Source organism: Neofelis nebulosa, chromosome 3, assembly GCF_028018385.1.
Source record: "Neofelis nebulosa isolate mNeoNeb1 chromosome 3, mNeoNeb1.pri, whole genome shotgun sequence".
Lineage (NCBI taxonomy): Eukaryota > Metazoa > Chordata > Mammalia > Carnivora > Felidae > Neofelis > Neofelis nebulosa.
The window spans coordinates 21,799,961-21,827,873 of NC_080784.1; the positions used below are offsets into that span (position 1 = coordinate 21,799,961).

The 27,913-nt window shown below is 39.9% G+C and overlaps 1 protein-coding gene across 4 annotated transcripts in view; it reads right to left on the bottom strand.

Moving 5' to 3' along the window:
* Positions 1–27,913, bottom strand: part of SLC7A2 (solute carrier family 7 member 2) — a 76,415-nt gene that overhangs the window by 19,026 nt on the left and 29,476 nt on the right. For 3 of the 4 annotated variants that reach the window (XM_058720081.1, XM_058720084.1, XM_058720083.1), the window contains exons 2-5: positions 5,876–6,266; positions 4,954–5,109; positions 1,609–1,774; positions 79–212 (exon numbers count right to left, since the gene is read on the bottom strand). In XM_058720081.1, coding sequence (XP_058576064.1) covers positions 79–212; positions 1,609–1,774; positions 4,954–5,109; positions 5,876–6,251 — 832 coding nt within the window. In that variant the 5' untranslated portion in view covers positions 6,252–6,266. Of the gene's footprint in view, positions 1–78; positions 213–1,608; positions 1,775–4,953; positions 5,110–5,875; positions 6,267–13,605; positions 13,692–27,913 lie in introns of all 4 variants that reach the window. The other variant, XM_058720082.1, reaches the window with a different exon arrangement.

The window sequence follows — 27,913 nt, forward strand, 5'->3', positions numbered from 1 at the left end:
TTCTGCTGCCACCCATGGGTACTTGTGTACAACAAGGAACACCTTTCCTTCCACAGAGAACCAAGATTCTTCCCTTACCAGTTGTTGCAATGCAGTCAAATCCCACGAAGGCATAGAAGCAGGTGGCAGCCCCAGCCAAAGTCCCTGCAAAGCCATACGGCATAAAGCCACCAGCCCCATAGATACTTGTTCCATTTTCAGAAGGCAGCTCTCTAAGGCGGAAAACAAGCACAAGGGAAAGTTATTTTCATAGAAAACTTCTTCTAGTGATTTGTCTCAAACTACCTCTTTGGAAAGCTATTGTGTTCACCAGCTCTTTGAAACTTACATATATAAAATTAAGAGTAAATCCTACTTTTCTCACCCTGTCCTAGAGAATGTAGTGGTGTTTCCAACAATGGCATCCTCCTGGGTTGCTAACACTCATCTGGAGGCTGATCAATAGCATAAGCACAAAGTCCAGATCCACTCTGGCTGGAACTCACAGCCAGGCAGGATTGTGAGAGCAGAGACGCTATATATGGCCCATGCCTTGAAACAAAGACATGACACTTCCTCTTCTCATGGATAGTTGGGCAGGCTGCACACTTAAAAATTTTCCTAATAAGGCATTTGAAAAGGTGATCAAATTCTCTAGGTTTGATTACTAATATTGAAGTTGAGTATTTTATTACATGGTAAAAATTGTATAAAACCAGGGGCACCTGGATGACCCAGTTGGTTAAGCATCTGACACTCAGTTTAGATTCGGGTCATGATCTCACAACTTGTGAGTTGGAGCTCTGCATCAGGCTCCTTGCTGACAGCCTGGGATTCTCTGTCTCCCTCTTTTTCTACCCCTCCCCCACTCATACTCTCTAAAAAATAAATAAACATTTTTTCAAAATTGTATAAAACCAGAGGATATTAATTTTTTGCCTCAAAATAATGACTATAAACAACATACATAAAGAAAACCATGTAGTTACACCTCACTTCATGTAACAGATATTTCTGTAACCTTATTTTATTTACACATAGGAATATTAATATAAATCTTGGGCTGAAACCTTCTGTATATAATTATTACAAATTCAATTTTTGAGCCTATCAGGTTTAAAGTAAAATGCACAGACAATTCTGCTTTTGCAACCAACAACATTTTCCAAAAATCAAGGCCTGAAAAGTACTACAAGGCTGCAAGAATGCAACGAAACCAGTGTTCCCCAACGGAAGCACTAAGGAATTCAAGTCTCCAGAACACCCATTGTTTGTAAAAGGGGGCAAACCTTTGTGGGGAAGGAGCATCCTTCCTCCAGTTAGGATCTCACTTCGCTCTACTCCTATACCAACCGCAGAGCTTGAAGCTGAGAAGGAGCCGCTGCAGGCCTTCCCAACGGCTGCTCAATAGTGAGCACACGTATGCATTTGTGTGGGGGTGGGGGGACACTGAGAAGAAGGGTCTCGGAAGAGAACAGACCCTCAGAAATCTCTCCTAAGCACAAAAATTGAGAACCACTGTTGGTAAAGGAAAATGTAACATAAGACAAAAGCAGGAAAATTGGCGGGGGTGGGGGGGGGGGTGGAGAAAGCACTCAAAATAAGAAGGGAAAAACCCAAATATTATACCTGGCACTTGATGATATATTTTTGAGAAACTCTTCACTAATCTTCCAGTTTGCCACATTGCCTTTCACAAACCCAGCAACCATAACAAAAAGAAGGACCAGGATGTTAATAGCTGTGAAGATTTTATTCACCCAAGCTGATTCTTTCACTCCAAAAGATAAAAGACCTACGGAAAAAGAAAGGGTATTTTAATTTTTACCCAAGTTTTAGCAAAAGCAATGGCATTTTGAGGCTGTTACACGGTTTAGGATATTATTTCACCAGGATTCATATATTTAACTTCCATTTATCCCTTTCTATCGCCCGTTTTGACTCATTTAACTGTGTAACAATGTCTCCTAAACACAACCAACTTGGTTTTAGAAGACCGGCTGTGCTCATAGCCAGGAGACGCCACACTTCAAGAAATCAATAGGTCTAGTGACTTTGGCTATTATTACCAATAGATAGACAGAGGTAAAGTAACTGAATTTCAATGAAATGCTCGCCTAAAAAAGCCATCTCAACATACATACAACAAATAATACATACAACAAAATAATTCTTCAACTGTTACACCAAAAGGATATTTTTAAAAGTCGATTCTCATTTTAATAGCTTTATTTTATATTCTTACTGTAAAAGTAATCAATTTCCTATTCAAGTAATTTGAAGATACAGAAAAAATATGAAGGAAATAAAGATCAAGTATAATCTCTTCTCCAGAATTCTGGGCGTGAGCACGTATGCATGCACACACACACATTTTCATATTGACAAACAGAGAACCTCATTTTTAACAGCCACATACTCTTCCACAATATGAAGACACTATAATCCCTTATTTATAGACTGACAGGTAGCTCTTAGTTTCTTACAACTATAAATAGTACTGACATCACATCATCATCCTTTTATAAATATCTTTGTACATTTTCTAATTATTCCTTTATAATAATGTTATATAAGGTAATACCACATCAAAGGTATGTCCTTTCATACAAGGCTTTCGGTTTGCATTATCAGAAATATTCTCCAGAAAGTGTGGCCCAATTGAAGCTGCCCATTTTTTCTATTAGGTTATTCTATTTATATCAATTTGTTAGATTTATTTATATGCAAGGAGCTGTCTTCCTGTCATGTATTGCATGTTTTTCCCAGTTTATCATTTACTTTTATTCTTAGTGCTGATTATATATACATATGTGAAAGTTTTAGAACATAAATTTTTCCTCTTTAGTTTCTCTACCTTTAGAAAGAGTCTCCCCAATGTTAACCCCAAACGTTTACCTTTGTTTCCTTCTATCATGACTGTATTTATCATATTTTTATTTTTAATCCATCTTATGTTAACATACGAATAATGGACCAAAGAAAGCTTACTTGTTCCTACTAGGGAGAGGATGGTGATGAAGGGATTATGTCACGTAACTACTTGCTTCTTCCACAAATCCATACCACCCAAGATCGAATAAGCAAAATTACCCAAGTAAAGAAGAGGGAGGCTGGGTTTCATTCTGCTACCTATATAATTCCCAGAATTTTATGATAATGTAACTATAATGAAAAAAAGGGAACTGCATGAATGGTATAATTATTGGCTCTTTCACACTAGAAACCTGTATACACCTACACTCTTTGGAAATACACTCTATACGCTGCACCCCTATCCATTTAGAAAAAAATAAAGCCACTGTCATGTTTCATTAGAGTTTCCCAATACCCCTTGTGCATGCTCTATCCTGAGATCCCTACTTCCTGCCAATAGATTAGAGACCAATGAATATCTCCTCTAAATACTGTATACACTTACTTCCCTGTGTCTTTAGTAAAGCAAAAGCTTCAGCTGACAAGACATCTGGTATTACAATATGAATCGAAACTTATATTCAGAGGTTCTGATCTTCAGATATTCTAAGGACAAAGTTATCATGTGAGCTTAGCCTATATATAAAGTAAAAACATACTGGTCAACGACACAGGACAATGATACAGGCCAAGGCCTGAGTCCTGCCATGGACTTTCATGATTCTAACCTTGTCACAGCTACATGCTTCTCATCGCTTAGAGATTAAAGCTGAATACGTTAAGATCATTGAAACCATCCCTAAATAAAATATGATGTAACTAATTTAATGTTAGCTAGGCTATTTAGAAACCAAAACAAATGAAATCTCTCACCTGTTGAGAACAATTGTTGCAATTTTTCTTGACATTACAGGTAAAATGTCAAATAGTTTTGAGCTATAAATTTTGTTCATGTCCTTAACCCTACATAAAATATTTAATAAATGACTAACTTTTTTAAAGATACAATTTTTTTTAATTGTATAATTGTATAAGTAAAACGTTCATTATAAAAAGATATTTCTGTCACACCTTTGTAAGCATGGGAGAGAGTAGATGGAGAGAAGGTTGGACAGGAAAATAAGGGGCAGCTATCCAGGGTACATCAGGTAGGAAGTGAGAACATAGATTTTATTCTTAGTAAAATCCTTGATTGGTTTAAGCAGGAGTGCAAGTGAGGATGACAGTCGAAATAGAAAATGTTCAAATAATCAAAACAAATATAATGTGGCAACAGGGATTAAGTATGCCTACAAAATAAAACTGCCTGCCATCTAAGTGCTTCCTATGAACCAGGCAAGAAGTCTGTACAAGACAGACACTGATATCCCCATTTTATGGATGAACAAACTGAGTCACAGAAAGATTATGTCATTCAATGGTCCAAAGATAGTGAGTGCCAAAGTAGGACTGAAAATCTGGTTGTTCTGATTCTAATTCCTGTGCCTTTCTAAATCACTATGCTACATGACTGATAAACATTGGAAAATTCTAGCCTCGAGTATGTTTGGCCACATAATATCTGTATTAAAAAATGACAGGTGGTTTGAATATGCTTCTTTTTCAGCTAGATACCTACATTACATAGATGAAGGCATGAATAGACAGAAATTCTTCTAGAAACCGTATGTTTGCCAATATGCTTATTGCAGCCAACAAGATAAAATAATGCCAAAAAGTGTACATTCCTCCTTATTGAAACTTCATCCCTGCAAATCTCCAATTGCTACTATAATGATGTGTCTTATCCTATTCTTCAGTGCATTCCAAGTACCATTTACTTAGAAGTGCTATTTCTCCCCTTCCACACAATTTGGATTTCTTTTTAAAACATGTCTGTCACATAAGAAAAAATGTGATTCTAGCCAGTGATGAGGCCCATGGGTACCCAACAGTAACCTAAACACATAAATATGCCATCTCATCTTGGGAACTCAGGCCCGAAATCCAGTGGTAACTTATTTTGCCGGGATGATTAGTCTGGCTCATCTCAGGGAGGAGTGTGATTGGTCTTCTTACCTGCTAGAAGTAATATAAGACACACAGCAAAAAAGTCAGGATACTCTGCAAGGCCGGTATAATTCATTTTGAAGTAGGTCCTGAAAAACTGACCAATCTGTTTGCTGAGAAGTTCATCAAAGGTGCCACTCCATGCTCTTGCAACACTTGATGTACCTTCCCAAAATAAAGAACATATGGAGAATACGAGGTCACTGGGAGAAGATTAACATAACACCATTCGCTACTCTATTCTAGGAGGAACGTGGGTTAGTTCAGACAGAACTCAAAGTTTTAATCACATATAAAATTACCCTGATAATTTTATATAGAATATACATATTATTACATATAACATATATATATATGTATATATATATAATAATTTTATAATTATACATTGGTAACCAAATGCTCAAGTATATAACTGTGGAATCAGCTAACTTTATTTGCATTAAAGAACTATGGTTATTTATTCTATTTTATTTTATTTTATTTTATTTTATTTTATTTTAGAGAGAGGGCAAGAGTGGGAGAGAGGGACACAGGGAGAGAGAGAGAGCAAGAATCCCAAGCAAGCTCCATACTCAGCACAGAGCCTGATGCGGGGCTCCATCCCATGACCTTGGGATCATGACCTGAGCTGAAATCGAGTCAGGCGCTCAACCAACTGAGCTAGGCACCCCATGGAACCATAGTTTTTCAGAAAGCAGGTTTCCAAACCCACTAAGAAGCATATTCAGAGATGAAGCAGAATCATTGGATTTTGCAATTAGGGAGACATTTTAGAGGTGAGATAAATGGGACATACAGGGATCAAGTGAGTCACTCACGATCACATGGTCACTAACTAATGAAGACCTACAAAGATAGGCCAAGGCCTCCACCTCAGTGCTATTTCTACCATTTCACAAAATTAGATTGATTTTTTTTTGAAACGTACCTATCACATAAGATAAAATGAGATTCCAGCCAGTGATGAATGCCCACAGCTCTCCAACAGTGACATATGTGTATAAATACGCAGACCCAGTCTTGGGAACTCGGGCCCCAAATTCAGCATAGCAAAGGCCTGCCATCACGGAAGCAAGGGCAGCAATGAGGAAGGACACCACGATGCTGGGACCAGAATCTGCTTTGGCCACCTCCCCAGCCAGGACGTAAACCCCAGCACCAAGAGTGCTTCCAACCCCCAGGGCGATGAGGTCCATGGTGGATAAACAGCGGCATAATTTGGAATCTTCTAGACTGTCCAGAGTGACGATTTTTCTCCGGATCAGACATCGGGCAAAAGACAGCACGGCTCTGCAGGGAATCATTCTGAAGAAAGTAGCCTGAGGAAGAGAAGAGAGGAGGTTAGAGGTGGAGCTGGAATCATCATCCCTCCAACTATTGGCCTAGCTTCTCAACACAATTATGGCACCACGTCATTTTTGTTTCTGTTTGACTTTTACTAGAAACACAGCCTACAGCAATCAGAAAGAGGGCTGAAAAAGTCAAAGATGTGAATTTCTTAGAGTCCACTAATACACGGCCTTTTCTAAGAGACTACAACAAATGGCTTATCTGGGGAACACAGGAATAGAAGCTTTGGGTGGTTAAACAGATTTGCCATTTTTGTTCATTTGTGCTGCTACAATTTTTAAAGATATGCTGATAGAAATCTCTTCCGGGACAAGGCTCCTTTGTCCTCACTACAAGCAAGGAGATGAATTACCTCATCTTTCTTTTCTTCAATCATTCATTCAACTCATGTTTTTTATGCCTTATTGAATGCTAGGGATTGTGCTAAGAAACAGAGCACCTGGGTGGCTCAGTTGGTTAAGCATCTGACTCTTGATCTTGGCTCAGGTCATGATCTCACAGTCTGTGAGTTCGAGTCCTCTGTCAGGCTCTGCACTGACCCGCTTGGGATTCTCTTCCCCTCTCTATGCGTCTCCCTTCCATGAATGCATGCACACATTTTCTCTCAAAATAAATAAATAAACTTAAAAAAAAAAAAAAAGAAACATGTCTAGAATGGGGTGGTATGTATTCACAGTCTCCAATTTTATGGGGTTTGAAGTCTACTTATTGTCTAAAAGCTGGTAAAAAAAACACTTATTGTCTAAAAGCTGGTAAAAAAAACACCATTATTACGTATTTTACAGCTTTATCAAATACATGTGAGCTCTGTTTTCATTTCAGTCTCTTTTAATGTGAAGCCATTTGAACATTTTAGAATAAAAAAAATTCCTCCCCAAACACACTTGAATTTATCTAAATAAAATTGCTATTCAGTGATAGTTTGAGTATGAATTTGTAGTAAAATATACACGCTCATTTACAATGACTTGAGATTTCTAAATAAATAAATAAATAAGCCCAAAGTCCATGCCAAATATGCTGTGTTCTTTTTACAATGGTACGAATAAGGTAGACAGAAAGACTTACTCCCCATACTCTATAGGCCCAAACAACCTAACACCGCAAAAAATTATCAGGCTATAAAATAAAGTATGGATCTTAGTAAGGAAAAAAAATGTATACATATTACAGTAAAAAGTCTGAAGTAAAATATACCAAAATATTAACCATGATGATCTCTGGGTGGAAGCTAATTTCTACTTCCACGTATTTCATAGAATATGTATTATATTGCTAATGTATATTTCTAAATTATCTCTAGTAGACATATACATCTTATATGCAAAATACATATTAAAATTAAAAAGCCGTACATGGCCTTGTCTACAGAGACATATAACTCAGCAGACTAGGAAATAACTAAGGAACGGGGAATATAATAGCATATGCAGCTTATCAGTCAGCAAAATTAAATGTATTTAACTTTCAGAAGTTCCAAGTCCTGTTCGCCACTTCTGCACAATGATGCAGAGATTGCGTGCAGCCTCCTTCAATCGCATTCTATTATCAATTATCTAAACTCATGAGATCACAGCTTTGCCACCTTCTCTGAAGAACCCAGAGCTTTCTATCTTATAAAATAAACCCTTGAACATTTCTCAACCTTCATATCTATAAAAGACAGCTATTATTAAAATTATGTAAAAACAATAAATAAGATGAACATTCTATGTTAAATGTAAACGACTTGGTGCTCGGAAGAGACACAGACATTTCTGGGATATGAATCATCCAGTTTTACACTAAACCTAGCAGACAAAGCTCACTCCCTGAACAGAATTCATGTATCAATGTAAGTGCAAGTCCTTGATTTCAAGAACAGCTAGTTCAAAGAAGGTAGAGAAAAACCCTGCAGAAATAGTAAAATGAGTGAAAAGTTCCTTGACAGTGAAAATAAACATTTTTTAAATGTTTATTTATTTATTTACTTATTGAGAGAGAGAGAGAGAGAGAGAGAGAGAGAGAGAGAGAGGAAGGGAATGAGGGAATGAGAGGGAATTCCAAGCAGGCTCTGTGCTGATAGCAGGAGCCTAACGCAGGGCTCGATAGTACAGACTGTGAGATCATGACCTGAGCCAAGATCAAGAGTCGGATGCTTAACTGACTGAGCCACCCAGGTGCCCCTAAAGTTTTACGTATCAGTACTGTCCACACCCCCTGACCTAGTGCCCAGCACGGCCCTTCACAAATACTTGTTGAAAAAATCTGCAAATACATGTGACCTCTCCAATGTTGCCAACATATTCTAGCTTCCAAAGTCAAAACCGAATACTTCTATAAATCAAATGTGTATCAGTTTCTACCCCTACCTAGCCCTAAGTAGCTATTTCTCAGATAACACAGCTAGAAGATAAGGTAAGAAAGTGATCTGCTTAAAAAAGAATCAAGACTTGAAAAGGTGAAGTTATATAAAAGGCCAAGTGAGAGGAAGTGAAGGGGTTTACTACACTCGCCTTCCATAACACCGAAGTGTTTTTACACAGAGATGTGCAAAGAGCAAGGAGTAGGGATCACTGCCAGTTGAAAAGTGCTCAGCAATGAAGAAGAACGGAGTTAAAAATTTTTTTAATGTTTATTTATTTTTGAGAGAGTGAGAGAGAGACAGAGCAGAAGCAGGAGAGGGGCAGGGAGAGAGAGACACAGAATCCAAAGCAGGCTCCATCCACGCTCTAAGCTGTCAGCATAGAGCCCAATGTGGGACTTGAACTCAAGAACCCTGAGATCATAACCTGAGCCAAAGTCAGACACTTTACAAACTGAGCCACCCAGGCGCGCAAATCCACTGAATTTTAGTAATGATTTAAGATCATGTGAAAATGGGACACGTCGCCTACGACTTTAGGAAACAAGTGACAGGCAAAATGAGGCTTATCTGTTCCTCACTGAACTAAGTGAAACACTCTTGATAAAATACTGGATTAACCCCAGTTTTCATGAATAAAAGAAGCAAATTCTGCAACTATTGCAACTATTTCTATTTAAAGGGAAAGTGTCTACAAGGAAGCAAAGCAAACTAAAAAGAAAGTTGCGGGATTCTGGGTGGGCTCTTATTTTTTTAATTCTTTTTTTCTGGTAATAGAGTAACAATGTTCTTTGTGAAATTTCTAAAAAAATAAAAAGACAAAAAACAAAAAACCACACACACAGAAAATGCAGCATAAAAATTAAAGGGGCTAAGCAAGCCAACCAATACTACAAACCTCTCTGAAATGTTAAAAACAGCAAAAACTCTTATTAACATTTATCCAAAATGAATACATGAGTGACCGTCATCTTGTCAACAGAAAAGTGAATTTCATTTCCTCCAGATTACATAGGAAGCAAAATGGTTTTGCAGAAATGTATAGTTTTAATCAGGTAAGATCTACTACCTCTTTTGTATTAAAAATGGAAAGTATTTTCTCTGTTGCCCTGAGGAAATAAGACCAAGCGGCCATTTGCCAAGCATTCATTTGCTTTGAGTAACAGAAACACATACGTCAGAAACTCTTCTCAGAACCAACAGATTACACAATGTCCCTCACAAACAATCTCAACTACGCACACCTATCTGATAAAACACTGATTGCAGACGCTATGACACAAAACCAATTTTGCAGAAATATAATGGGATGAGAGAAAAGCAATGTAAAAACATACGGGGTCCGTTTAATGAACCATTATTCAACAAACATGTATTCAATCCTGTGGATTTTAGTCAATAAAGAAAAAAGAACTGTGCTTTTGTAAAGTAGGTTTTTGTGGAGACCACCTAATACATGGAAGTAGAATAGTAACAGGGGAATAAGAAAAATAAAAGACATTTGTGCTTTCTATCAGTGATATAATTTGGTATTTACATAGTTTTTATAATTTTTCCTTTTAAAACATTTAAAAAAGATATGCTCCTGGGGCGCCTGGGTGGCTCAGTTGGTTGAGCGTCCGACTTCAGCTCAGGTCATGATCTCATAGTTCGTGAGTTCCAGCCCCAGCATGGGCTTTTGTGCTGACAGCTCGGAGCCTGGAGCCTGCTTCAGATTCTGTGTCTCCCTCTCTCTCTGCCCCTCCCCTGCTCACGCTCTCTCTCTGTCTCAAAAATAAATAAATAAATAAATAAATAAATAAATAAATAAATAAACCCATAAAAAAAAAGATATGCTCCTTATGTGAGATAGGATAACTTTATCATACTTCTCCAAGTGATTTTGTTTGCTGAAAAAAAATCCACTCATACCTCTCTCCTTTGAGTCAGGTCTGTATCCACTGTCCTTGCCTAGGCTCCTGTGTGCTGTCTCATCCACACACACAACTATGCAGGGAGAATATGCAGGGATTTTGAAGGTGGTTCTATTGGTCTAGGGTGCACAGACAGTTTTTCCAAGAGCAGACAACAATCCACACCATCATATCCACTGTCAGCTATTGCTGTTGTGACCAAGGACTGGTATTTAAAACCAAACCTCCAGAAATGTAGTAAAGGATGACCATCTAGACTTTTGGGAGAGGCCCACACAACACTGATTACCTCATGGCCTTAGCCTTAGAATATAAAAGCTCCAATCAACATTCCCAAAGTCACAAATGATTCTGGTAATAGCAGAAACAGATACGTATCTTTCTTCAACAGTTATTTTACTAATTGCTAAGATAGCAGCCTCTCTATTGAGGAGGGAAAATCAACACACCTTAGCTTAGATCTGAAAATGCTATTAGCCAACAGAGGCCTAGAAGGGATTTTCGACAGACTCTGCAACAGAGAAGTCTCTGAATACATTTAATGAGACTAATGCTACAATTAGATCGTCCTCAGCCCCCTGCCCCAACCCTGAAGTATAACTGTTTCAAGACACTCTAACTCTGTGAAGGAGCCCTATTGATTCTTGCCAGAAAACTAAAGTACTTCCTCAGCAGCTGGGAATCACCTCCTTCTCAAACTTTTCCAATCCAGATTGCAAACGACAGTACAGAATTTTAGGTCAAGTAAATTCTTAGCTCCGATGATAGGACACTACCATAGAGCAGACTTTCAACTAACCGCAGAAAGCTTCCAGAATCTGCTACGTACAGTCAAAAGTCAATCAAAACTCTGATGTAGTGTTTAGTGTCATAGAAATGGATCTTTCCCCTCCTTCCCTAAATAAAGTGAAATTTCAAACTTAATACTCTGTGCCAGTGTCACAGGCCCTGACAATAAATCTTACAGGAAAAAGCAGCTGCAGCAAGACAGAGGGGTGGGCCTTCCAACAAATCCTCAACAAATTAGCTGGTCAGAATTGTAACCAATTCTTCCTGCCTCATTTGAGTTGCTAGTTTCATGGTGAAACAATCTGTACTTTCTGTTTCTGGACTGACAGGGGGAAAGGAATTAAACCACACAGAATTGGGATCCCTGCCCCACTCTGTTTTTCTCTCGTCTGACGTAGGCCTCTGGGGTTTGCAATCTCCAAGTTCAGCATCAAATACAGTTCTAAAAGTTTAAATTTCAAAACCTTATTTTCAAATTATATTGTAGGTTAAATAATTTAGTGAAAAGGAGAAAAGGGATATGGACATAATACCATGAGATTATTGACTTTTTTTTTCACTTTTCACTTACTTTTAAGAGATTAATTTCTCAAACAATACATCAAAAGTATAGTGCAGGATAAAAGACAAAAACAACAAACGTTTTCATTCAAACTCAAAACTTTTCTTTTTTCTGGAAAACAAAAGTACTTTTTCATATATATTTCACTTATATTTTGTTCCAAAGCTTATCTTTCCTTCAAAGCAAGTTTTCTGAACAAATTTCTCAAAAGTTCCTCCAAAGCTTTCTGCAGCTAGGTGAATGCAAATGTAGAAATAAATAGAAATCGATGACTCAATTCAGGCCAACACAAAGTCAATAACCATTGTAGCAATCACATTTGTATTTTGGGCCCTTTTATACGAAATCAGTACAAGGATGGTAAACTATTTCAAAATTTCTGACACAAAATCCAGAGACAAGCATTTTTTCTAAGGACGTGCAACAAACAAACAGCTGATAGAGTTTGCAAAGGTACTTGGCTGATGCTTTAAAATGTGAACCCATTTAGGGGCGCCTGGATGGCCCAGTGGGTGAAGTGTCTGCCTTTGGCTCAGATCATGATCTCATAGCTCGTGGGTTCGAGCACCGTATCAGGCTCTCTGCTGTCAGTGCAGAGCCTGCTTCAGATGCTCTGTCCCCTCCTGTCTCTCCCTCCCCAGCTCCTGCTCTCTGTCTCTCTCAAAAAATAAATAAACAGGGGCGCTTGGGTGGCTCAGTCAGTTGAGCGTCCAACTCTTGGTTTCAGCTGAGGTCATGATCTCACAGTTCGTGAGTTCGAGCCCCATGTTGGGCTCCACACTGACAGTGCAAAGTGTGCTTGGGATTCTCTCTCTCTCTCTCTCTCTCTCTCTGCCCCTGCCCCACTTGCTCTGTCTCTCTCAAAATAAACAAGTAAACTTAAAAATTTTTTTTAAATAAACATTTAAAAAATAAAAATAAAATGTGAACCCATTTAGCTTTATTTAGCAAAGGCAAAAATACAGGACTAAGGCATCCTCAGCTGCCTCATTTAGATAGATGCAGAGCAATTAAAAAAAACATTAAGTTTTCAATTTTTCAACTTAATTTTCAATTAAGTTTCAATTTTTAGGGTTGGAGAAGAAAGGAAGAAAAAAAAAGGAAGAAAGAAAGAAAGAAAGAAAGAAAGAAAGAAAGAAAGAAAGAGAGAGAGAAAGAAAGAAAGAAAGAAAGAAGGAAAAGAAACCAGAGCCCCCAGTACCTTGGTAATCGGAGTATCTGCCCAGTCAGCGCCCCACTTTCACGCTCAAGGATCTTGGTGGCATCTTCGGCACAGACAGAACCCCGTTCCCGTTAGGTTTTAGCGATCTCTGGCTAATAAATCACTCTGAATGCCAGAGGGTGCCACCTGTTCCCTCTCCCCTGGCAGCTACCGAGGGAGGTGTCCTCTGCTGGGCCCAGTCACCCTATACCTGCCACATCCAACATCAGGAGAGGCCCTTTCCAAAGCGAGGTCCCAACTCCGGAAGTGCTATGCTAATAAAACCGGCTAAGATTCATTAAGCATTTCCATTGTGCCCGGTATTGATCTAAGCCCTTTTAGTCTACTCCTTCAAGACTCTTCCCAGTATCCATATGAGATCTAGACTGCTATGAATTTCATGGCATACCTGAAGGCACTGAGACAGAGAAAGTCAAGGCAATATTACAGACACCGCTTTTTACAAGGCAGAAAAAAAATCTGTTCTTCTTGGTCGTACCTCCAACCAATGGGGACTCCTATAACACTATTACTCCAATGCCCCTCGCAGTTTGAATGGTCTCTGTTCCTTGAAACCAGAAGCTACTAAAGAAAATTAAGGTGCTATCAGCAGGGCCTACTCTACTGGGTTCCACTTGCAATCTCAATCCTTCGAGACTGCTGCTACTTCTTGACATTTCTGGTGTATTTCCTGATAATTCCTCTTCTTACCAAGAGCAGGTATCTTCATGGAATTAACTTGAATTTGTTTAGATATTTTTTCTAATAAGGCACTCATTGAGTTTAACATGCATTAAGGCCTTTCCTTTATTTTTTATTATTTTTTTTAATTTTTTTTTAACGTTTATTTATTTTTGGGACAGAGAGAGACAGAGCATGAATGGGGGAGGGTCACAGAGAGAGGGAGACACAGAATCTGAAACAGGCTCCAGGCTCTGAGCTGTCAGCACAGAGCCCGACGCGGGGCTCGAACTCACGGACCGCGAGATCATGACCTGAGCCGAAGTCGGATGCTTAACCGTCCGAGCCACCCAGGCGCCCCAAGGCCTTTCCTTTATACCCACCTACATATATATATACCCTCTACCTGAAAGACACAGCTTTTAATTTTTTTTAATTAAAAAAATTTTAACATATTTTTTAAATGTTATTTATTTTTGAGAGAGAGGGAGACAGAGTGAGAATAGGGTAGGGGCAGAGAGAAAGGGACACACAGAATTTGAAGCAGGCTCCAGGCTCTGAGATGTCAGCACAGAGCCTGATGCGGGGCTCAAACTCATGGAACTGTGAGATCATGACCTGAGCTGAAGTCGGATGCTTAATGGACTGAGCCATCCAGGCGCCCCAAGACACAGCTTTTTATAAGGCAGAAAAAAACTTTTTCTTCTTGGACATACATACATCCAATCTGGGCTCCAGATAACATTATTTCTTTAATGCACCCTACATGTAGTCAAGATCCCAGGAATAGCAAACAAGGGTTCTACAGTAATTACTAAAGACATTTAAAACCTTTTTACACCAATGAATTACATTGACGAATCAACTGTTCACTTAATGAAAGGAGGGATAGCTAAGGAAGCACAGGAAGTATTTTACAACATTGGAGAAGGTTAAGAGTTTGCTGAGTCAGAGAGGGATGAACTGGTTTTGGCCATCTGCATGTGCCGTGGGAAGGAGTCCGGGAGGGGAGGGGCTGGGATTATGGTGTTTTGCGTGGAGGGAATGGCAAGTAACAGAAAGTGGCTTTATATACCAAGAGCTTAGAGGCTTGAGGAGAAACTAGAGGGAAGCACGATAAACAGAGGGGTCCCCGGGTCATGCAAAAAGCTTGGACTTCATCCTGAGAGCTGTAGGGAATCACTGATGGACTTTAAGCCAGATCTACAACTTGACAACTATCGTTCTGACTGTATCGTAACACAGGATAGAATGACTATATTATAATACGGGAAGGGAAGGGATGAGAAAGATCAAGACTGGGGTTATGAAGAAAGGAAATCGGGCTTCTGGAATAATCAAGACACAAGGACTAAGACCTGCTCTCGAGTGAAGGCAGTGGGGTGAAAAGGAATGGATGGACCACTGAGCTGCTCAGGAGGTGAAGGATACAGAAACTGATGACTGTGGAATTCAGGCCCAGGGCTTCTAGATGGTTTGTGTGTCCTTCACATAAGGAATGAGAGAGAGACAAGGGTGCCTGGGTGGCTCAGTCACTCAGTGTCTCTTTTTTTTTTTTTACTTTTTTTTAATGTTTATTTATTTTTAAGAGAGAGAGACAGAGTGTGAGATGGGGAGGGAGACACAGAATCTGAAACAGGCTGCAGACTCTGAACTGTCAGCACTGGGCCCGATGCGGGGCTCGAACCCACAAACTGTGAGATCATGACCTGAGCTGAAGTCGGCCGCTTAACCGACTGAGCCATCCAGGCACCCCTCAGCGTCTAACTCTTGATTTCAGCTCAGGTCATGATCTCACACTTTGCGAGTTTGAGCCCCACCACTGGGCTGTGTGCTGGCAGTGTGGAGCCTGCTTGGGATTTTCTTTCTCCCTCTCTCTCTGCTCCTCCTCCATTCTCTCTCTCTCTCAAACTAAATAAATACACATTTAAAAAAATTTAAAAAAAGAATAAGAAAAGGCGGTTCTTTTTGACCACCCTGATTTTAAGGTATGTACAGGACTGTCATGTGGTCTCAACAAAGCTCAAGAGAGCACAGAAGGCAGGAGATATGAGAATTATCAGCACAGAGATGATCATTAAATGGACAGTGTCACCCAGTAACAAGACTGTACACGAGAAGGGAAGTGAACAAAACACCAAAGATCCATACATCTAAGGAATGGGAAGGAGGGGTGGGGGAGCAGGAGGAGGAGGGGGATAACAACAACAACAACAACAACAACCACCACCACCACCACCACCACCCATGGAGGGGTGAGAAGAAGAGGCAAGAGTGGTAGAAGGAACCAGCGGTTCTGACCCAAAAAGGGAGTGAGGCTTTGAGGAAGCAAACAGTACTCAACCGGGTCGGACAGTGCTTGAAAAGAAGGCAAGAAGCATGATGTGGGTATGTAGTAACGAGCAGATCTTTGGTGACCCTGACAACGGAAGTACCTGTGGCTTGGTGGGGGTATAAGCCGGGTACACTGGGCTGAGAAATGATGAGAGGTGAGGCAATGAAACAAGTTCAGGTGGCTTTTTCAGCAAATGACATGAGAGGCCATGGAGTCGAGGGGGGACTCTGGATAAAGGAGGAATTTACTGCGTTTAGACACTGAGAGGAAAGTGTTGGGAGAGAGAGAGAGAGAGAGAGAGAGAGAGAGAGAGAGAGAGATAAAACATAGAGAAGGGAGAATGGATAAAGAAGGTTCTTGAGATGTGGAAGACTGACATCCGGAGCTGGGATGAAGCGTCAGGTAGAAGAAATGGCACATACACCCTAAGAGTCCAGGGGGACAGGGCAGGGCAGGGGCAGACAGGCTGTAGGCCAGATGGTAACTGCTGAGCTTTCTATTGAGAACTCCTAAAATCCTTCCTGTATGTGGCATATGCAGTTGGCCCTTGAACTGCGCAGGCCCACTTACACACACATTTTCAGTAAATACCACACAGCACTACAAACGTATTTTCTCTCCCTTAGGATTTCTTAGTAACATTTTCCTTTCTCTAGCTTACTTTAAAGTAAGAATGTTGTATATGATAGTTACAATACACAAACCATGTGTTCACTGTTTATATTACCTATAAGGCTTCTGGTCAACAGTAGCCTATTAGTAGTTAAAGTTTGGGGAGAGTCAAAAGTTATACTTGGACTTTTGACTATGAGAAAGGTTGGTGCCCCTGTCCACCATGTTGTTCAAGGGGCAATTGTAATTTATAAATAATAAAAGGGAATGAACAAATAATGTCAGAATGACTTCAGTAAAACTTTGTGCATGGATGTTTCTTTGTTTTGTTTTGTTTTAATCATCGAAAACTTGTACTCTCATTCTAAACTTAAAAAAAAAATAAATGCATAGTAACTTCAAGTATGTGCTTCTAGACTATAGTCAAAACTTCCATGTCGAGTTCTTTACATTCTCAGAAAACAAACAGTAATATTTGGCACAGTCATTTCATGGAACAAGGTATTCTAAATAAATGGGCTTTCTAGATAACTGAAGTTTATTTTTAATTTTTTTAAATTTACATCCAAATTAGTTAGCATATAGTGCAACAATGATTTCAGGAGTAGATTCCTTAGTGCCCCTTACTCATTTAGCCCATCACCCCTACCACAACCCCTCCAGCCACCCTCAGTTTGTTCTCCATATTTATGAGTCTCTTCTGTTTTGTCCCCCTCCCTGTTTTTATATTATTTTTGTTTCCCTTCCCTTATGTTCATCTGTTTTGTCCCTTAAAGTCCTCATATGAGTGAAGTCATATGATTTTTGTCTTTTTCTGACTAATTTCACTTAGCATAATACCCTCCAGTTCCATCCACGTAGTTGCAAATGGCAAGATTTCATTCTTTTTGATTGCCGAGTAATACTCCAATATATATATATATACATATATACACACACACACACACACACACATATATATATATATATATACACATATATATATATATATGTATATGCACACATATATATATATAGGAGATATACATCTTCTTTATCCATTCATCCATCGATGGACATTTGGGCTCTTTCCATACTTTGGCTATTGTTGATAGTGCTGCTATAAACATGGGGGTGCACATGTCCCTTCGAAACAGCACACCTGTGTCCCTTGGATAAATGCTAGTAGTACAATTGTGGGATCGTAGGGTAGTTCTATTTTTAATTTTTTGAGGAACCTCCATACTGTTTTCCAGAGTGGCTGTACCTGTTGGCATTCCCACAAACAGCATAAGATGGTTCCCCTTTCTCAGCATCCTTGCCATTCTCTTTCTAAACAGAGCCAAAGTATCCCTCTCAAGTCACCACCCTACACCCTACACCCTCCCCCAAAAGCTAACTAATTTAATTCATTGTTAGAATTCAGTCACTTTTGTTTCAGTGCTAAGCAAAATTCCTTCTATCAAACTGTGGCAGGAAAGGAGTTCAAGCGGAATTCAGATTCATTTTGAGTTCAAGTTCACAAAATTTGGATGGATACTATGCCCAGTGTATTCATGGTTTATGGTTTCACTGGAAAGTCCTTTCTTAAAATTTTGTCATTTTGTTTGAATAACTATATTTTCAATTTTGCAAAGCATGTTCTGATTTGGTACTTCTTAAAATACAGAAACAATGTGTCTCCAGAGATTTTTATCATTAGCATCTTGGCAGATTGTGGAAATACCACTATTGGCTGAGACAGGTTTGAAGTTCATGCTGGCTTCAAATAAATCTGAATAAAACATCTCTATTCTGTGCTCAGGGAAAGTAATTACAGCAGTGCCAGTTCTTCATTATCATAATTCAGAGCCTACGATTTAAGCTCAGAAGATGAAAACAAAGAAGTTTAAAACTAAAATAACTTGAAATAATGTTCCTAACACTGAGGTCTGACATTCTTGTCACATTCATATTCCACTTATTAATATGCCATGACTGCAAATAATTTCTCCAACTTAAATTTTCACCAAACTTTTTCTTAATTTTTGGAATATTATTGCATAGACTGAATTCAACCTATTGATTGCTAAATGAACTTTCAATTTCTCTAAAAGATTAACTCTTGGAATTTCAAAAAGAGGGGTACCCGGGTGACTCAGTCAGTTGAACATCCAGCTCTTGATTCTGGCCCAGGTAATGATCCCAGGGTCGTGAGATGAAGCCCTGAGTTTGCCTCTATGCTGAGCAGGGAGAGATTCTCTCTCACTCTTCCCCTTTGCTCCTTTCCCACTCATGCTTTCTCTCTAAAATAAAAATAAACAAACAAATAAATAAAAGGAAAAAAAAGACAAAAGGAAACAGTCTAAATGCAACTTATATATTTATATTACATACATGTATATTTGTATATTATAAAAATATGTATCTTCTTTATCCATTCATCAATCAATGGACACTTACAAAGGAATATTACTCAGCCATCAAAAAGAATGAACTCTTTCCATTTGTAATGATGTGGATAGAGCTAGAGAGTATTACGCTAAGCGTAATAAGTCAGAGAAATATCATGTGATTTCACTCATAAGTGTAATTTAAGAAACGAAACCAACCCTTTACTCAAAGGGAAAAAAAGAGAGAAAGGCAAATCAAAAAACGGACTCTTACCTATAGGGAACACACTGATGGTTACCAGAGGGAAGGTGGGTGGGGGATGGGGGAAATAGGTGATAGGGATTAAGGAGTGCACTGTCATGATGAACACCGGGTGATGGCTGGAAGTGTTGAATCACAATATTGTACACCTAAAACTAATATTATACTGTATGCTAACTAACTGGAATCTAAATAAAAACTTAAAAATAAATGAATAAATGCAATTTCTAAAGAAAAGTCCAAGTGGCAAGGAGATACAGGCAGAGGAAGAAAGACAAAAATAAATGGCTGTTACCATATAGTATGCTTGTGGGTAAGGGAAGTCCAGAGTAACTGTGGGACATACAAGGTGTCTGGGGGGGTTGGGGGGGGAGCAGCCTGTTCAGACTCAGGTTGGTGCTGGGGTCTTTAGAGAAAGTACTCCTGGGGGGGGAGGAGCCATGACTAATCTGAATACCTTATGCATTCTTCCACTCCAGAAGTCATTGAAAGAAAAAAAAAAAAAAGAAAGAAAAAGAAAAAAGCCTAATACTGTTTAACTGGTCCTCAGAACAAAGCAGCATCCATAATCTTTAAAAACTAATTTTGAAATTCTGGCAATTAATATAATCAACCACTTCTAAAAATCACTTTAAAGTTCAACCTTTCCTCATTCTTACTTTATTTGAAAATTTCCTTTTCTGGAAAAAGATCCTGAATTTCATATAAATACTTAATAACAACTGAAGTTATTTCCCTAATAAATAGTAGCAAATCCTTAAAATAATTATATATCTGTAAATTCTTAATCAGAAGTTCCTGGAAACATCTATTTTGATCTTAAATTCTAATAGCAGTGGCCTAAGTAACACTACAATTTAAAAGTCAGATTATCATCACATCATCTTCTAAAAATTCTATGGGGTAATGGCTGATCAGTAACAGTTCCCTAAACAAATCAATTATTTAAATAATGTGTGAAGAGTGGGCTCTACAAGGAAACAGGATTTATAAAAACAGAATAGAGCATTATAAGACCTGCCAATTAAGCAGAAATTTAAAATATATGAACACATATATGTACTACTCACACAGTTTCTCAAACTTCTTTTTAAAAACACTCATTTGGGGGCACCTGGGTGGTTCAGTCAGTTAAGCGTCTGGCTTCGGCTCAGGCTATAATCTCCCAGTTTGTGAGTTCAAGCCCTGGGTCAGGCTCTCTGCTGACAGCATGGAGCCTGCCTGGGATCCTGTCTCCCTCGCTCTCTGCCCCTCCCCCACTCACATTCTCTCTCAAAAATAAAAGTAAACATTAAAAACATTTTTTAAGTAAAAACACTCACTTTGTATCACCCCAAAATAAAACTATTATCTTGGCCTTCTTGCCTCTATATTGCTTCCGTATTACAATGTAGCAATGGTACACCTGGAGTAGGGAAACAAGAATGTAACAGGAAGATAAATAAACTCCCTTCATCCTCATACTACTGCTGCTTCTTTGCAAAGAGCTGTTTCGGCAGTTCTTAGCACCAACATGCAGACAGAGAAGTATCAAACGCGGGGCTGTGAATTCCAGCTAAGTCCAGCAGACCAGCACTGTTATTTCCCAGCCCTGACGTTAAATGGTCCCTGCAAGAGGAACCAACTATGAAACCATGCTGTGCAGAGATCTGAAAAGAATTATTTTGGTCAAAGAGAGTTTAATGTCTGTCATTTTAAAACATGCCTGGAAATGCTTCTAAATATCAGCATACTCAAAAATAACAGAGGATGATGAAATGCATAGAATGAGCTGAACGTCAATGCTTTGGATCTATTATTGACTTACTTGGATCTAATCTGCCTCCTGCCATTTCTCCAGCAACCCCAGCACCGCAGCCTGGACTTCCACAACCACCCCATCTGCCATGGGGCTCAGCCTGCGCTCTTCCTAAGCTTCCATTTTGCTACTCTCCACATGAATGCTGTAGTTCAGGAGCTTCCTTTTGACTCAAAGAAGTAAAAAAACACACACCACACACTTAAAGAAATTAAAGCCAAAAAGCCAGGCTGATTTATATAACAAAGGGCTGGGGGTGGGGTGCATTTGGGGGAAGTGCTGGTGTGGAATAAGAGCTCTGTCTCCTTCAGTAGATACAAGCCAAAGTCCAAGTTCCTTCTAGGTACACTTTTGGCAGTGTTTCTTTGAATGTGGCCTCCCCGCAAGGGACTGGGTGCCATGGCACCTGGGTAGTACTAACTTTTACTTACACTGTGCATCCTCCTGGTTCTTCCTTCCCCAATGAACGTACAACTGTTTGCTTGGTGTAAAAAAGGATGTACACATTTACATACCATCACTTATAAATAGGAATTATTTGGCTTAACACAAATGACTGGCAACTGATCCCTGGGAACGAATCTGATAGAACAAGCCACATAAGGACAGCTGAGAGAACATGAGGAAAAGGAAAGAGGTATTTGTACCAAGGACGGGAGGGGAAGGACACCCACCACAATCACAGCAGAGTGTCGCGAAAGACCAGCACACTGAAATAATTCCGCAAAGATTTTTTGAATGGAGATATGATTGACAGACCACATTGTATTACAAAGGCTTTTTAAAGAATTCAGTTGTTTCATAATCCCCCATGGACATTTAATCTTAAAACCTTTCTAATGCTCTTACATTTTAATTATAAAGTATGGGTAAATGTATTTTAGAAATCTCAAGGGCACATTTGAAAACCTACCAGATACTTCTCATGGGGGACCTTGGAGAACATCATTCTCCACCTTACCTTCACTGCAGAACACCTTTCAGAGCTGATGGATGGCCAAGGCACAGAAAGGACTCATTCTCCAGGCATCCCCCTGTTCTTTCCCATGTGGCTCCGTGTGGCTCTGACTTCTAGAAGCTTTCCGGTAGCTCCTGCCAATCAGTCTAAGTCTGCCCCAAGAACAACTACAGAAAAGTCTTCTCACCCAAATAATTCCAAATGGCTGCCATCCCAAGATTTCTCTCCTCTAGGGTAAATACGTGACTTCAAAGCACAACTACAGGGGGCCTGGGTGGCTCAGTTGGTTAGGCGTCTGACTTCAGCCTAGGTCATGCTCTCACAGTTACTGAGTTCGAGCCCTGTGCCGAGCTCTGTGCTGACAGGCCTGGAGCCTGCTTCAGATTCTGTGACTCCCTCTCTCTCTGCCCCTCCCCCACTTGCATTGTCTCTCCCTCTCTCCTCTCTCTCTCTCTCTCTCTCAAAAATAAATAAAACATTTTTTAAAAGTTTTTTAAAAAACAAGCAAAGTACAACTACTACACTTTGAAAAGCACTAACTTAAAAAATGACACTCTGAACAAAACAAAGCACTCCAGATGTGGTCAAACAAGTACAGTCTCGTGTGCCTATTATCTTCTTCCATCCTGTGTACTTCTATTAATCTTTTTTGGTTTTGTTTGTTTTTAGTAGCCACCCCAAGCCACCTCAACACTGTGTACAAAGCTCTGCTGGATCTGGCTCTGGGCTATCTCCTTAGCTCATCTTCTGCCTTCCCCTCATACCCTTGAGCTACACTGGGTTTCCTTGTAACTTTCTCGGAACTCCAAGCCTCTGCCTGCCTCCAGGCTTTCAGCACAGTTGTTTCTTCTTCCTGGAAAGAGACTCCTCCTCTTTGCCTGGACAGCTCCCAATCATCCTGGATGGCCTCCCCCAAGCTAACCGAGCTCGTGTTGTTCTCATGGCACTGTATTTTAAAGGGACTTCTTGGGGCGCCTGGGTGGCGCAGTCGGTTAAGCGTCCGACTTCAGCCAGGTCACGATCTCGCGGTCCGTGAGTTCGAGCCCCGCGTCAGGCTCTGGGCTGATGGCTCGGAGCCTGGAGCCTGTTTCCAATTCTGTGTCTCCCTCTCTCTCTGCCCCTCCCCCGTTCATGCTCTGTCTCTCTCTGTCCCAAAAATAAATAAAAAACGTTGAAAAAAAAATTAAAAAAAAAAATAAAGGCACTTCTTCCTATCAGAATTACAGTCAACCACTTGGACGAATAGTTTTTAATCCTTGTTATGGGTGGAACGGTGTTCCCCCAAAAGATATGTTGAAGTCCTAAAGCCTGGTTCCTTATTTGGAAACAGGTCTTTGCAGGTATGATCAAGTGAAGATGAGGTCACTAGGGTGAGCCCTAATCCACTACGATTGGTGCGCTTACAAGAGGAAAATGTCATGTGATGACGCACAGAGGGAGAATGCCATGTGATGACAGAGGCAGAAGTTACAGTGACACAGTTGCAAGCCAAGGAGCCCCAAAGCCTCACGGCCACCACCAGAAGCCAGAGCGGCAAGGAGGGACTCTCCCCTACAGGTTTCAAGAGGATCATGGCCCTACCGCCACCTTGATTTGGGACCTCTAGTTTCCAGAACTGTGAGACAATCAATTTCTGGTCTTTTTAAGCCGCCCAGTTTGTGGTACTTTTTTATGGCACCCCTAGGAAATTAACGTACTCCTTTAGACTAGAAGCTTCTTGAAAGCAAGGTCTCTATTTTATTCACTTGTATTCCCCATGTACTTAGCGATATGGATAGGGGCACAATAAACATTTGTTCACTGAATGAATGAATCAGACTTGATTTGCAGTCAACTACAACCCTAGGTTTCTTTTCTCAAAGATATCAACAGATTGGTTGTTTAGATTAGATTTTGTTTCAGTGATTATTTTAAAAGTCAAATTCAGAATTCTAAGTTTCATATTATTCAGGATTATGTTGTATTATAAATCTACCAATCAATATACTAAGTACTGTACCTATCTTTATGTCGCTGCAAATTTAATAAGCATGTGTTCCATTTTAATCCAAGGATAAATGATTAGAACTGTTAAACCTGATGGGGTCAAGGGCAGAGTACCATGGCCTGCCACAAAGAACACCCCTCCAAGCTGGTATCGACCCATTAGTCAACACTCTGGGTATATCATGCAACCAACCAGGAAACCACATTTCTCTCCAGCTCATCCCAAGGTTATCACAACACATAACGTGGAATGCTTTCTGAAATCCTAATACTTTATGTTTAAACTCCTAAATCCACCAGCCTAACAGCCATGTAAAAGTAGAACACAGAGTTTGTTAGGCATAACTTGTCCTTGGTGAACTCATGCCTTTTAGAAATCAGTCACTTCTTTTCCCACTACATGCCAAAAACTGCTAAGATTTTGCTGGTGAACTGTATCCAGCTCCCTCGTCTGTGGTTTCCAAGATCTACACTGGCCTCAATTTTGAAAAAATGGTACTGGATCTTTCCTTTTTCTGCCCCTTTTCTTGTACTTCAGGGCACCTCCAAGATTATAGATGGTCACTCCACACTCGTATCTACAAATTATTATTATTATTATTTTTTTTTTTAATTTTTTTTTTTTTAATTTATTTTTGGGACAGAGAGAGGCAGAGCATGAATGGGGGAGGGGCAGAGAGAGAGGGAGACACAGAATCGGAAACAGGCTCCAGGCTCCGAGCCATCAGCCCAGAGCCCGACGCGGGGCTCGAACTCACAGACCGCGAGATCGTGACCTGGCTGAAGTCGGACGCTTAACCGACTGCGCCACCCAGGCGCCCCTACAAATTATTTTAATATCACGAGGCATAATTCATCCAGGCCTACAGTTGGGAACTAGCTTAAAGCAGCTAGGATCCCCCTCAACAATTTGGGCTTTGGCTTTCAGTTATTTGTTCTGTCCTTCTGTTTAGATGACCACCCTTCTAGTAAAGACAAAAGCCAAACAGGAATAGCTGATCATTTAGGGAATGTTCTAAGGTACAATCAAATGACCTCCTTGTCACCAAAAGACTAACATTTTATGAATATGACCAAAAAGTATAGTTTGTGCAAATTCTTTGAACCTTCTAAACTTCCATACTCACTCTCCCTATGTGGTTTATCTTATGTCAACAAAGACCAAGTTTGTTTAAGAATCTTTCACAGGAAGGTTTCAACAAATCCTGCTCGCGGGAATGTCCTTGTTTGCAAGCAACAAAACAAAGTTTCATCATCTGTGGCTCTAGCATCATCGAGTTGTTTAATGTACTCTGAGCACGAGCCCACACGCACCCAGTCATCACCAGGGAGGCACAAAGAATTCTACTGTGATCCTTTGAATCACAGCTCATTGTCAAATTAAAACCCAGGCAAACAAATCCTTCCGGTTTATCACTTGTGCCTCCCTCAGAACTTGTCAGTCCTAACAGTTCACACATCCGAACCCCTAGCTGTGGTCCTTTTTCCAGGACATTTTTCTGTGAGTGTAAAGATAATTTATTGAGGAATATGAAAAAAATGCAATACTAATAATTACAACTATGATTTTTGGCCACTTTCTTGTTTCATATTCTAAAGCTCGTTTTTTTTTTTCCCCTTACGACTTCTAAACAATTCCTTTTTTATTCCAATAGAGAAATGCTCATAACCAAAATATCCTTTCTAATGGGGCATACAAAGAGCCTTGCACATCTAAGATACTCAGTGAAGGATACTACTGAACTTAAAGAGTCAAGGCAAACTTCTCTGTTGGGCTGAAAGGCTAACTCCAACACAAATACAGCAAAAATCTAAGGGGAAAATGTGGCAAATGGCTCCATGTTAGATTCCACCTTCACCTAGACACAAGGATACAGAGTCTACCTCTGACTCATTCTTGATTCTTGCCCCAATCAATAATTGTTGGTTAATTTCTCTAGTTCCAAAAGTTAAAGGGCTATCATTACACAGAAAGTAAGTAAAGAGAAACTAGTCATCTATGCCAAGAACTTGTTCCTAAGAGCATATTGTGCCTCTGAATTTTTCCCTAATCCAAACAACATAGAAAAAAAAAATCAGTTAGATGTGAAAGTCACAACTACGTACATAAATGCATACACATTTTAGCCAATTATTTTACTTATTCCAGGCATTGAGCAGGAAGGGGGGGAAAGGTGGGCAAAGCGCTTTTGTTTGTCCCTTTACAATGGCAATAACAAGAAAACGGTAATTACTGCCATCCTTCCAGGCTTCCAACAAAAATTTAAGATGGCTCTCATGCAAAATTAAACACCTCTAGAAAATTCTAATGAGTATCAGCTGTAATTATAACATTACCACACTCATTTGAACCTATAGTTAAGTGATAAAAGCAGATTCCTAAAAGCAACCCAGTGTTGGAAAGCTTGAGAGGGTTTTAGAGGCAGATAGATGGGTGTTTACCTGTCAGTCCTCATTTTCTCATTCTCATTAGATAGTTCTGAGGGTCAAATGAGATAAATACATGTGAAGTGTCCACTACAGAGCAGATACTCAATGGAAGATAGTAGCTGTTAACTTATTTATTATAATATAAACCGAAGACATGTGTTTGACATTCGCATCTTGGAGCACCAAATACAATCCATTTATAAAAGCCACTTATTTTTATTTCAAAAGATTTATAGATGGGGAGAAATTAAGATTCAGAATGAAATAGCCTGCTAGTCTAGTACTCTAACTTTTCAAGATGAAAACTGAGGCCAGGGACAGACAGCCAAGGAGGCTGGCTCCCCACTCCCGCCATGCTGGGCTGATGATGGCATACGGCTTACTGCTGTATTCTGTCTCTCATCACCCTCAACCAAACGTGGCACCTTGCAATGCTCGGACAGGAAAGGACTTACTTCCTAAGTAAGTGGCTGATGCTGTACCTCTGCTCAGTGGTTCTCCAGTTGCTCCCGGAAGGCATTTTAGGGGAACCCCAGTAAGACCAAAGGGGTAGGCTCCCTTTCCCTCCTTGTCCCCATCCCACCCTTGCCCCTCAAGAGAGTTCATATAAACAAGTCTACTCCTCCTTAACCAAATTGTAAAGGTAGAGATATTTTTTTTTCAACGTTTTTTTTTTTAATTTTTTTTTTATTTTTGGGACAGAGAGAGACAGAGCATGAACGGGGGAGGGGCAGAGAGAGAGGGAGACACAGAATCGGAAACAGGCTCCAGGCTCTGAGCCATCAGCCCAGAGCCTGACGCGGGGCTCGAACTCACGGACCGCGAGATCGTGACCTGGCTGAAGTCGGACGCTTAACCGACTGCGCCACCCAGGCACCCCGAGGTAGAGATATTTTAAGGAGAGGGAAAAAAAATCCTTGATTGGTGTTCGAGAAGCACAAGTTCTCTCTCTTAACATAAAATTCCCTTGCACTCACACGTGAACATTCTGAGATCAGTCACTTGAAGGCTCTACAACACAATCTTCTAAGGATCAGGAGACCTGAAAATCAGAGTTAAGTCTTGTAGGTAGAAGGATAACTTGTACATATTGTAACTGCTTATTGAAAATTATAAAATCTGCCTCTACTATTAATTCTTAGCAAGTACATGAGGATTTCTGTTTCCAAAAGTAGACGAGGCTGCATACTCCGAAGCACTATTCTACAAAAAAACCACTCACTCCTGGATAAATGCTAACATAATCCTGGATAAATGACAACACAGTATGGTGGGGCTCAGCAGAAAATGGAACTTTCCCCAAGGTAAAGAGACAGACTGAGAGACAGAGGATAAACATCCACGAGAAAGATGAAAGCAGAAAGGTGGGTGGTTAAGTTTATATGAAGGGAATG